The 13477-nt window shown below is 39.6% G+C and overlaps 1 protein-coding gene across 4 annotated transcripts in view; it reads right to left on the bottom strand.

Annotated features, from left to right (window-relative positions):
- Positions 1–245: 245 nt before the first annotated feature.
- The window catches only part of gprc5ba (G protein-coupled receptor, class C, group 5, member Ba), a 35576-nt gene continuing 22344 nt past the window's right edge, over positions 246–13477 (bottom strand). For 3 of the 4 annotated variants that reach the window (XM_062037432.1, XM_062037434.1, XM_062037433.1), the window contains exons 2-4: positions 13151–13477; positions 7656–7801; positions 246–4002 (exon numbers count right to left, since the gene is read on the bottom strand). The exon at positions 13151–13477 is cut by the window's right edge and continues 699 nt beyond it. In XM_062037432.1, coding sequence (XP_061893416.1) covers positions 3958–4002; positions 7656–7801; positions 13151–13477 — 518 coding nt within the window. In that variant the 3' untranslated portion in view covers positions 246–3957. The remainder of the gene's footprint in view (positions 4003–7655; positions 7802–13150) is intronic. The other variant, XM_062037435.1, reaches the window with a different exon arrangement.

Here is a 13477-nt window from a genome sequence, read left to right as displayed (position 1 = left end):
CTTTTTAAAATTGATACAATATTTAGATTTATTTATTTTAAAATTATTCTTTATTAAACATATCTGTGCTGGACACAATGTAATGCGGCAAACCACATGACAAGAAAATATTACGTTTAATGGATTTTTTTTTTTAAGCGTAATATAATGTTCTCTATATAAGTTACTTGCCTTGATGTGCTCACCTGAACTAATTCACATACACATTATAAAGAAAAAAGTCACATCCAATCAATTGTAACTAAACAGTACGCTTTTATTGAGCATTTTTTCCTGAATTAGTTACAGAAAGTTATTAACTGATTATTTTTTGAATGATCATCCTTTACTAGTGTGCTGGGGATGGGGTGGAGGTTGTCAATGAAGTGGTACGTAGTAGGCATGCTGCGTCACTGCACAGTCACAGCTGTGAAACCCGTCAGCTCTCCTTATGGAACAGTCTGAAGGCAACACACATCAGGAGAGAACAGGCCAGGGCGAAGAGTCACAAACCTGGGGGAGGATTTGTGAGTTTGACGCCGCAACCGACCCACTTGACATATAGAAATGTGCAAATTTCACCACATATATAACACAGAGATGATTTACCAGGTGGAACAGTAAACCCAGACCCACCCTTTAAAGTATTTCAATGTCTTTACAGAAGTATGTCCCTTCTGAAATAATTCTCATGATCTTGCCAAGAACCAGCGTCCTTCAGTGTGAAAACAAAGCACAGACGATGATGTACACTGAAATGATTGCTGTCACATGACCTCAACGTAAATAGTATTGAAAAGGTCTTCTACTAAGAAATGGTGCTGAGCATGCACACATACTGTAGGTAGTCGACAGTGCAAAATATACAATATCACATCTTGTTATTTGTAATACTTCACACAGAGTGAGAACTCCACAACTTTTGAACTCTGACACTGTGGAGCATTTGGCACCTAAGTGGTGGTGCAAGTCTTAACCCATGAGATAGCTACTTGTTCCTGTTTCTGGTATCCTTGGAGCTAATCTTAACCCTTGTTCTTGTAACCCATGTCAAACATTGTTCCTGTAGTCTGTTAACCTGTCAACTCATGTAGACTGTTAAATTGTGGTATTAACCCTGTTTCCTGGAGTCCATAATATTAAACTTTGTTCAGGCGGCCTATCCTACATGTAGCCCACGATATTAATCATTCTCCCTGTGGCTGAGCTTAACCATTTTCCTATAGCCAATATAACACTAACACTATTTGAGAAACTAACCCTTGTTCATGAGGCCAATGTAAAACCCTGCTCCTAATCCTGTAGCCCATGATATTAACCCTTGTTCCTGTATAGTTCATGGCATTAACCATTGTTCTGGTGGCTAATTTTAACCATTTTTCCTATAGCCACTAACATTTGCCCCTGAAGCCTATGTAAAAACCTGTTTCTCTGGCCTATGATGTTTTAACCCTTGTTCCTGTGGCCTATATACAAACCTGATCCTGTATTCCATTATACTAACCATTGTTCCTGTGGTCTATGTAAGTCCCTGTTCCTGTAGCCCATGATATTAACATTTGTTCCTGTGGCCTATGTAAAACCCTGTTCCTGTAGCCCATGATAATAGCCTCTGTTCCTGTGGCCCTAAGTACAAAACCCTGTTCCAGTAGCCCATGATATCAACCCCTGTTCCTGATGTAAAACCATGTTCCATTAGCCCATGTTGTTAAATTTTGCTCCTGTTGCCTAAATAAACAACCTGTTCCTGTAGCCCATTATATCAACTTTTGTTCCTGTCGCATGTATAAAAACCCTGTTCCTGTAGTCTATAATATTAAAACCTTAATCTGTAGATAATATTGCCCGTGTTCCTGTGGCCTATGTAAAACCCTGTCCATGTTGATAATATAAACCCTTGTTCATGTCGCCTTTGTAAAACCCTGTCACTGTAGCCGATGATAATAACTATCACTCCTGTGGCCGACGTAAAACCCTGTTTCTATATATAGCGCATGACATTAACCATTGTTCCTGTAGTTAATGATATTAACCCTTGCTCCTGTGGCCTACGGAAAACCCTGTTTTGGTTCCCGTTGCTGACCTTAACCATTTTCCTTTAGCGTACCCTTGTTCCTGTAGCTAAAGTAAACATCTTGTTCCTGTGGCCAACGAGCATGATATTAACCATTCTTCCTGTAGTTAATGATATAAACCCTTGTTCCTGTGGCCTACGAAGAACCCTGTACCAGTTTCTGTTGCTGACCATAACCATTTTCCTTGTTCCTCTAGCTAAAGTAAACATCTAGTTCCTGTGGCCAACACTATTCCTTCCTTGTTGCCCTGGTTAAATGTTGTTCCAGTAACTTAACCCCTTGTTCCTACAGCGCATGTTATGAACACCTGTTCCTGTGTCCAACACCAACCCTTGCTCTGTAAATCATTTGAATGTGTGTTCCTGTAGCTGGTGCTAAACATAGTTCCTGTAGGGCATGTTATTAACGCTTGTTCCTGTGGCCTACACGTACCCTTCTTTCTGTAAACCCCATCCAAGCCATTTTTAACCCTTTGTGCTATAACTCAACCTTTGTTTCTGTTACCATTTGTCAAATATTCTTCCAGTAGGTCACGTTAACCCTCCACGCTTTGTTCCTGTAGTCCACGTTATTATTAACCCTTGCTTCTGTGACTTAACCCTTTTGTTCCTGCCACCCATGTTATAAAACCTTGTTTCTGTATTCAGTGTTCAAGTGAGGCCCCAACCGTAGCAAGGCTGTCTTTGGGCATGGCACGGGCCTGTTGTGCTGCGCTCCTATTTTGGAAGAGGCATAAACAGTGTAGAACGCGCAGCCTTTACTTAGTCATGTGTTGCTGTGAGGGCTCATCTCTGACTGTGTTTTTTTTAAAGTTTGTTTCTGTACTGGTCTGTTTTTTTTTCCTAATAACTCTTTTAAAACTACAACAGTATATAACAGTCTTTTTTTTTTTTACTGCATCAAGTGCCAGAAATTATTCACAGCCATTTCGTCTTATAAAAAAAACAAAAACACTGCTTATGTAGTCAAAAGTTTGAAAAAAACAAATGCAAATCAGTTTGGGTTTTTTTTGTAAAGAAATACAAATAGCAATTGCCACGTTTTATGATGTGTCCAAACAGGTTATGGTTAAATCATTAATAATAAAAACATAAACAAGCAAGCAGGGATTATTATTATTATTATTTTTACATCACTACTACAGTATGTACACAGCTTCTCCAGTGAAAGCTGACAGGATGAAATGGACACTCGGGTGAAACAAGAGTTCAGAAGGAGGAGGTGGAAGTAGTGTCCACTAACTAAAGACAACCACAACATGAAGATTCCCCCTCCTCCTCCTCCTCTTCTTTCAGCTTATTTTACAGCCTTGCCCTGTGAATTTGATCTGTGTCTCAGACCCTCAGATATCTCACACTTCTAAAAATAGTCCGTCTTGCTTTTTTTAAACATATCTCTCTTGTTCCTAGGACGTGGTCTTCGCTCCATTCCATTCCTGCGATAGTTTCTCCTGCCATTGGAGTTGGACCTATATTCATGAACCATCATCTTCATCGCTGCAGGAGCTTCCCATCCTTCTGTGCAGGTGCTGTCACTCTGTGCGTCCATGCAAATGTGTGGTCATATACTGTAGTGGTAAGAGGGATGAAGCCAATGGGAGAAGAGTCTGAAGAGGGAGGGGTTGTTGTAGGGAATACACACTTTAACACTCTTTTTTTGACACATACATATCCCACATTGACTTTGAAAGGATGGAGGACACAGCTAAAACTTTTTTTTTTTTTTTAGCTGTGTCGTTCATTACCTCTTTTTTTCTCACACATCGACACGCTATACAATATTAGATTGGCACACAAGTCAGTGTTAAAGTCTGTACTGAGTGAAAGTGGCATCCATATTTTGCATCCTCCTCCTCCTCAACCTCCACCCGCTTTGTCGCCTGCCCGATTTGGACTGCCCCGCTTCACCACAGCTGCCTTCCCGTGTAGGTAGGCGGGGCAGAGGGCACCTGTAGGGTGAAAGCAAAGCAAATTATTGTTGTGGTATTATGAATCTGTCAATTGAACGCTGTTATTTGAAAAAAAACAACACCCAATTTCAATGACAACAAAGGTCTGAAAAAGGTTATTAATATCCAATGTACACTAAATTTCCCAAAGTATTCGGCCATCTGCCTTGACTCACATATGAATTTGAAGTGCCATCCCATTCCTAACCCATAAGGTTCAATATGATGTCGGTCCACCTTTTGCAGCTATTACAACTTCAACTCTTCTGGGAAGGCTGTCCACAAGGTTGCGGAGTGCGTTTATAGGAATTTTCCACCATTCTTCCAAAAGCGCATTGGTGAGGTCACACACTGATGTTGGTCGAGAAGGCCTGGCTCTCAGTCAGCCTTCTAATTCATCCCAAAGGTGTTCTATCGGGGTCAGGGCAGTCAAGTTCATCCACACCAGACTCTGTCATCCATGTCTTTATGGACCTTGCTTTGTGCACTGGTGCACAGTCATGTTGGAAGAGGAAGGGGCCCGCTCCAAACTGTTCCCACAAGGTTGGGAGCATGGAATTGTGTAAAATGTTTTGGTATCCTGGAGCATTCAAAGTTCCTTTCACTGGAACTAAGGGGCCAAGCCCAACTCCTGGAGCGGGCCCCTTCCTCTTCCAACATGACTGTGCACCAGTGCATAAAGCAAGGTCCATAAAGACATGGATAACAAGAGTTTGGTGTGGATGAACTTGACTGGCCTGAGTCCTGACCTGAACCCGATAGAACACTTTTGGGATGAATTAGAACGGAGACTGAGAGCCAGGCCTTCTTGAACAACATCAGTGTGTGACCTCACCAATATAAAGGGACGGCGTAGCGAAGTTGGTAGAGTGGCCATGCCAGCAATCGGAGAGTTGCTGGTTACTGGGGTTCAATCCCCACCTTCTACCATCCTAGTCACGTCCGTTGTGTCCTTGGGCAAGACACTTCACCCTTGCCCCTGATGGCTGCTGGTTAGCGCCTTGCATGGCAGCTCCCGCCATCAGTGTGTGAATGGGTAAATGTGGAAATACTGTCAAAGCGCTTTGAGTACCTTGTAGGTAGAAAAGCGCTATACAAGTATAACCCATTTATTATTTATCATTTATAATATGCTATTGTAAGAATGGTCCAAAATTCCTATAAACACACTCTGCAACCTTGTGGACAGCCTTCCCAGAAGAGTTGAAGCTGTAATAGCTGCAAAAGGTGGACCGACATCATATTGCAACCTATGGGTTAGGAATAGGATGGCACTTCATGTTCATATGTGAGTCAAGGCAGATGGCCAAATACTTTTGGCAATATAGTGTAGCTTTCAACAGCCAATTGGAAACAATAAGACTAATTCATATAATTTGTAATTCCTATAGAAATTGCACAATTTGTAGATGTATAGTACATATAATATGAATACAGCATTGCTAATTTTTTTTATAGTTCAAAACCTTTTTTTTTTTACTATAACCACCATAAATGATGCTATTAGCAGAATTTAGCATTTTTGTCACTTCATCGCAAGATGCATCTTCTCATGCATACAGTACAGCAAGTGCATGAACACAATGTAACCCTAAATGGACGTAGCATATAACTCATTTCCCGTTTGTGTGGGCCTCAAGTCTGCGCGGGTGTGTGTTCTTGTATTTCTACCCTTCTTGAGACATCAACAAGGAAAAGTACCTTCCATATGAGGACCGGTGAACAAGTTAGGACTGAAATCATGGTCCCAATACGGAAAACCATTGCATCTAATAGAGAATGTCTCATTTGCACCCCTGGTGGTGAAATCTATCAAAATTAGGGTGGGATTTTTCAAATGGACTGTTTGTCGGTTTTAAAAGTGCTCACCTTCTGGTCAACATATGTAATAACAAGTGTGTAAGAAAATTAAATGCGCCCCCTTTGGCCAAAATTAATGAAAAAAAATATATATACATATGTATATAGAGACATACTGACTTGAAGTAAATAATGAAGATTAAAAACCAATTACAAAAATTAAAAAAAAAAGTATTTCTCACAATGTGTCGACTTTTTTCTTATAAAATTGGGAACAATTTCTCATATTATTTTTGTTTCTGTAATATTGCAATATTTTCTCGTAAAATTATTACTCTTTAATGCAAAATGGTGACATTTGTCATATAAAATTCGGACTCATCACAATATTGCCATTTTTTTGTTCTTGTAAAGTAGTGACATATTTTGAGTAAAATTATGACTTTTGTCATAATTTTGCTGAGTAAAATTCAGATTATTATTATAATATGGCCAACATTTTAAAGTTTTCTTATAAAATTGTGACTTTTGTCGAGTAAAATGTTGACTCTTTTCATAAAATTGCCAAAATGTAAAGCTTTTCTTGTAAAATTGTGACTGTTATTGAGTAAAATTCCAACTTTTATCATAATATTGCACAAATGTTCAGTTTTTCTTGTAAAATTTTGACTTGCGTTGAGTAAAATTACGACTTTTATTATAATACTGCCAAAATTCTAAGTCTTTCTTGTGAAATTGTGACCTTTTTCTTGTGAAATTCCAACTAATTTTTCACAACAAGCTTTTTTTATATTTGCAAAGTATGTATATATTATTAATGTTGTAAATACAAATTTTTATATATCTAGAAAGGGGTGGTCCTAAAGAGGTAGGCTTTTTTTCGGAGAACTCAAGAAGGTAACAAATACAAAAATGTGTGTGTGTGTGTCTGCGTACGTGCGTGTGTGTTTGAGGCACATCATTTCTTAAAAATCATTGGAAGTACAAATATTAAACTCAATCTAAATGAGTATAAGTTCGTAATTAAATGATTACAAAAACAATTTAAAAAATAGTTTTTCGCCAATATTTGTAATTTTAAATTTGTGTTATTGTAAATTAATTCACTGCACTTTTAAATACATTTTAAACACACTAAAAAAACAATACACAGTATGTTGTTTTATTCAATGTTAACAGCATATTTACAACAAACAAATGAATACAAAGAAATGTTCTAATGATAAAATAATTTAAATTCACTGACTAAAATTATTACCATTTGACTTATTTATAAATAAAAACTTACTATGTATTAAAATTGGTATTCTTATTTTATTTGTATTTAATATTGGCCCTGCTAACTGTTTTACATTCAATCGTTAAACCATTCTTAAAAGCTATACTATATGAAAAAAAATAAAAATAAACATATCTTTTTTTTTTTTTTTTTACTTTTATATAAGAGTTTTGCTTATCCTTGAGTACAAATCGAAGTGATTTCATTCTAGTGAAATGGAGCTTGGAAGTGTGAGGCTTTTGGGATGAAAGACTAAAAATAGATAGCACCTATTATTTTTGTCGGTGGCTTGTGTGCATTTGAGCCATGCTTTGGTGATCGTGTAACAGCTATATGGAAAGCCATAGTGGCCGGTTAGTAACAGCTGCTTATTTACACTCATTTGCCTGCTCAAATGAGTGACCATGTGTGGCAAGGCCTTTACATGCATGTGCTTACAAAAACAAGACTGGAACATGCACTGTGCACACTCACACGGCTCTTGGTTTGTTTGTTTTTTGGTTTGGAATGATGGACGATCCGGCACAAATGTGCATGCAGTCTGTTTCGGGAGGGGCGTGTTAGCGGCGTGTACCTGCGACTGGGAGGATGTACTCACCGCTCCCCCGTTCAGGATCATGGTCATTTCGGTGGGCTGGTAGACGTTACTGCGGAAGGGAGCGCTGGGCCTGGCGCCCGTGTTGCTGTTGTGCTGCCCGGCGCTGCTGCCGCTCCTCAATCCTGATGTAGGAGAGATAGATAGAAGGATGACTCATCATTGTGACTCATCACAAATCTTGCTGTGCACGGAAGTTTGCTTTTGGCGCTCATACTTTCCCAAAAAAATGCATTTTTCGTTCAGAACAACCCCTCATGCAAGACAAAATATGCATGGCAGGCCAGCAGTTGGCGGTAGCTCTTAAACACACGCACTCGTCGGAACATTTGACTATATGACAAGAAGTGTTTTATCCAAAAAGACTGAGGGTATAAGAAAACAACAAAGTCATGCATGAGAGGATACTGTTTAATAATATACTTAATGATCTGCACGCTAATGAACGATAACAATGGAGGTCTCTTTTGAGGGATGACCTCAAATCTATATTGGGATATACACTATATTGCCAAAAGTTTTTAGCCACCCATCCAAGTGATCAGAATCAGGTGCAGGCATGTGATTTGACCACAATGAAAAAGACTGAAAAAATTTCCGGGTGTCTGGGGGACGAAGGCCCCCAGCCAGGTCCAGCCAGCCCACCAGGGCACTGGTGGGGGGACAAGGGGGGCAACGCCCCCCGAAGCTCCTGGTTTTTCACCAATTTAACATGCTAAAATGAACAAAGACAGCACCATTTGAAGAAAATATTTTAGTGTTTAAAGACATGAAAACATCATTAATAGAACATACATAACCCAATTATCCTAATGAATCACTAATATTTACATTTTGTATTCATTTCACATCCACAGGTGTCACATTGATCAGTGTTATTATCTACAGTTTATTTACAGTATTACCACATTACTTCAGTTCACTTCACACATTAGCTTTCTCGGAGAGCCCAGCCCTAACATGAGCTTTCCTTGCAAATGTATTTAACAAAATACCAAATGTAAACATTTCATTCTTTTCGCCAAAATAGGATATACATTTATGAAAATAATTAAACGTGTTTAGTATTGTTTACTCATATTTGAATATAGGAAATAATAATAATGTGAGGACACTGACATATTGCATGAAACAAGTGTGAAAATATTTACCTTCAAGATTTTTACACCACTGACAATAGTTTCAAGAGACTACATAAGAACTTAACAAATTTAAATTTATTTAAATTGTTAACTGTATTCAATAATGCGACTCTTTGAATTTCTGTAATTTCATAATATATTTTCACGTGGCTTTTTATTTTTAGAAAAACCCATTTATATTTCGCAAAGCAATAATTGGTTAATATTTAAAACAAACATGCGTATTTCGCAAGCAAATATTTTTTAGCTTACCTCATTATTAACAACCCTGTCTGCAACTGAAGTGGGTTGTTTGGGTGGATCTTTCCTCTCGATGTAAACAAAGGATGAAGTCGGTAAGGTTTGCTCACTTTCGGTTGACATCCAAAAGTACTAGCTAGTGAAAAGTTTGTTTTCCTTGCTTCAAGTTGTTTCATATGTTTTTGGTGTTTCGCATGTACTTCCAAAGCCTTGAAACCTCGTGATCGATCCATAGTCAATATTATCATGACACCACGTGCACAAAACCTTTCCGGGACGATCGATTTTCCGAATAAAATCACCGAACAAAGTCGTAACTTCCTTCTTCCCAACAGTATCAGTGATTTCCCTTTCTATCCAGTCCCATCAAAACTTATTTTTGACATGTTTATCAATTTATTTTACTCGTAAAGCGTCCTTTCTCTCGAGAACCGACATCGTTTACATATGGAAAATGGCGGTATGATGACGTTATTAACGTCATCATTCATAACAGATGTCCTGATTGGTCACAAGGAACATATCGACCAATCAACTACGGCGTATTATAAACTACGTCTTGAATCTTGATTTAGGGTCGGAAAAAAACCCCGAAAAACGGGAGATATTTTTTTTCCCCCCGAGATTAAAAAAGACGGAATTCCGACTTTAGACGGAAAAATCACATGCCTGCAGGTGTCCTAATCACTTGGCCCGGCCACAGGTGTATAAAATCAAGCACTTAGGCATGGAGACTGTTTCTACAAACATTTGTGAAAGAATGGGCCGCTCTCAGTGATTTCCAGCGTGGAACTGTCATAGGATACCACCTGTGCAACAAATCCAGTCTGGAAATTTCCTCGCTCCTAAATATTCCAAAGTCAACTGTCTGCTTTATTATAAGAATATGGAAGAGTTTGGGAACAACAGCAACTCAGCCACCAAGTGGTAGGCCACGTAAACCGACAGAAAGGGGTCAGCGGATGCTGAAGCGCAAAGTGCAAAAGGTCGCAGACTTTCTGCACAGTCAGTTGCTACAGAGCTCCAAATTTCACGTGACCTTCCAATTAGCCCACGTACAGTACGCAGAGAGTTTCATGGAATGGGTTTCCATGGCCGAGCAGCTCCATCTAAGCCATACATCACCAAGTCCAATGCAAAGCGTGGGATGCAGTGGTGTAAAGCACGTCGCCACTGGACTCTAGAGCAGTGGAGAAGCGTTCTCTGGAGTGATGAATCACACTTTCCCATCTGGCAATCTGATGGACGAGTCTGGGTTTGGAGGTTGCCAGGAGAACGGTACATTTCGGACTGCATTGTGCCGAGTGTGAAATTTGGTGGAGGAGGAATTATGGTGTGGGGTTGTTTTTCAGGAGTTGGGCTTGGCCCCTTAGTTGCAGTGAAATGAACTTTGAATGCTCCAGGATACCAAAACATTTTGGACAATTCCATGCTCCCAAACTTGTGGGAACAGTTTGGAGCGGGCCCCTTCCTCTACCAACATGACTGTGCACAAAGCAAGGTCCATAAAGACATGGATGACAGTGTGGATGAACTTGACTGGCCTGCACAGAGTCCTGACCTGAACCTGATAGAACACCTTTGGGATTAATTAGAACGGAGACTGAGAGCCAGGCCTTCTTGACCAACATCAGTGTGTGACCTCACCAATGCGCTTTTGGAAGAATTGTCGAAAATTCCTATAAACAAACTCTGCAACCTTGTGGACAGCCTTCCCAGAAGAGTTGAAGCTGTAATAGCTGCAAAAGGTGGACCGACATCATATTGAACCCTATGGGTTAGGAATGGGATGGCACTTCAAGTTCATATGTGAGTCAAGGCAGGTGGCCAAATAATTTTGGCAATATAGAGTATTTGGTATACAAATGATAATAGAACCATTTCAAAAGAAGGTTACAAAGGCTCTTACCTTAGCTGCCGATGTATGCAATAACTTATTGCATCATTTCGAGTTGTATTATTTTCTCAAATATTATTATAAAACTATTTGTTTTGGGCGATACTACAAATTTGGGTATCAATCTAATACCAAGTAGTTACAGGGGCGGTATTGGCCATACAGATACTGATACTAAAAATTTTCCAGATCATCAAATTATTAAATTTTATATTACAATTACAATCAGACAAAAACACAGGATGGCGATGTAAAAATATAAATTCAATATTAAAATTATTTCCTGCTGATTTAAATCATATTTGTTTTTCTCTTCAAGCCCTCCTGTGTCCAGGGGTTTATTTTTTTGAGTTTGTAAACAACAACAAAAGTAAAAAATATTGTTTGGTAACAAAAACATATCAATCTAACCACTATAGTATCGACCATATACTGATACTATACTTGACGGTGTTACTGTCGATGTTTGTATCGATCCGCCCACCTTTGTCCACATCCAAGTGCTCTAGCTTGCTGTTAGCAATGAGCACATTCTCCTACGGTGTGTAGTGTAGCATGTTTAGCCTCTCCTCAGGCCTCCAGTGATAATAATACCTCTAAGAAACTTAGTTTATTTGCCGCCATGCAGGCGAGGATTGCTAACTTAGAAGTGGCTTTGCACTGTGGAGGGACGTTAGCCCCCAGCAAGAATGATTCAGTGCGTTGAGGACGCGTTTGTTTGCTTGTCGCTGTCAAATTTGCAGTACACAGCTAGAATGTGTCAACATGCATGATGGAAGTTCATTTGTACTTTGTTTCCTTTACTTTTTAAATTACTTTTCATTATGGAAAATATGCTTTTGGAGCGTCTCGAGTTAGCTGATGGTGTGAACGTTTTATCCAAGAGGAGACTGAGGGCAGCAAGAAAAGGGAGTGTTGCATCAAAGTGGAAACTGAAGTGGAATAGTACAACCACAGCGAGTCAACTGTTAATTTGTGTTTCTACTAGAGTTGTCCCGATACCAATATTTTGGTACCGGTACCAAAATTATTTCGATACTTTTCTAAATAAAGGGGTACCACAAAAAATGGCATTATTGGCTTTATTTTAACAAAAAAAATCGTACGGTACATTACACATATGTTTCTTATTGCAAGTGTGTCCTTAAATAAAATAGTGAACATACAAGACAACTTGGTCTTTTAGTAGTAGGTAAGCAAACAAAGGCTCCTAATTTAGCTGCTGACATATGCAGTAACATATTGTCATTTTCCATTCTATTATTGTGTCAACATTAGTAAGGACAAGTGGTAGAAAATTAATTATTAATCCACTTGTTCATTTACTGTTAATATCTGCGTATTTTCTCTTTTAACATGTTCTATCTACACTTATGTCAAAATGTAATAATCACTTATTCTTCTGTTGTTTGATACTTTACATTGGTTTTGGATGATACCACAAATGTGGGTATCAATCCGATACCAAGTCGTTACAGGATCATACATTGGTCATATTCAAAGTCCTCATGTGTCTAGGGACATATTTTCTGAGTTTATAAACATAATATAAATTTAAAAAACCGAAAGAAGATGTTTTGTGATGCCAAAAAATATCGACGTCATCATAGTAGTATCGACTAGATACGCTCCTGTACTTGGTATCATTACAGTGGATGTCAGGTGTAGATCCACCAATGGCGTTTGTTTACATTTTGACGCCGGTGAGCTACGGTGTGTCGTGTAGCATGTTTAGCTATTCCTTGTCCTGCATGGATGATACTTGTAAGAATCTTACTTTATTTGTCACCATGGAGGCGAGGATTAGTGATTTAGAAGTAGCTAAAACACTGCCGACTGCGGCTGGACTTTAGCCGCTAGCTAGCTAGCCATGTCTTAAAGCACCTCTTCCTGAGGGCGTTTCAGTGTTATAACTTCACTTTTATCGTTAGTCTTTAAGCCAAAATGCGTCCGTTCTCCCTTTTCTGTCTACACACTGTGTCTGCTTGTAAGTACTCCGTGATTGTGCGCTGCCGAACATGCTCCTCGGCTCGTAAACCAGCAATGACACGACGTGACGACGACGGGGTGGTGGACCGGTACTTTTCAGAGGCGGTATAGTACCAAATATGATTCATTAGTATAGCGGTACTATACTAATACCGGTATACCGTACAACCTTAGTTTCTACCCATGAATGGTTTCTGTTCACATACCTGCGGCGTTTTCATCGTTGTATCCATATCCCTGGTTCTCCACAAACTGCCTGTGAGAGAGCGGGATGTCTTCATCGAAGCTGGTCTCCCTCAGCCGCGTGGAGTTCTGTGACGTGTCGAAGTAGTCCGGGGCGGTGGGCTGCGGCGGAGGCTTCAGGCAGATGTGCGACTCGGGAATGGCGTGGAAGATGAGCAGAAGCCAGCCCTGGGCGACTAATGCGATGGCCAGCGCCGGGTCGTTCCATTCTGGGGACTTTCCGAGCCAGGAGTTTCCGTACAGATAGAAGCCGACCCAGGCCGCCCACAGCAGCAGCGACAGCAGGCAGG

The sequence above is a fragment of the Entelurus aequoreus genome, linkage group LG25, assembly GCF_033978785.1.
Source record: "Entelurus aequoreus isolate RoL-2023_Sb linkage group LG25, RoL_Eaeq_v1.1, whole genome shotgun sequence".
Taxonomy (NCBI): domain Eukaryota; kingdom Metazoa; phylum Chordata; class Actinopteri; order Syngnathiformes; family Syngnathidae; genus Entelurus; species Entelurus aequoreus.
Note: the sequence above shows the minus strand (reverse complement) of the source record. Positions and strands in the feature narration are given on the sequence as shown.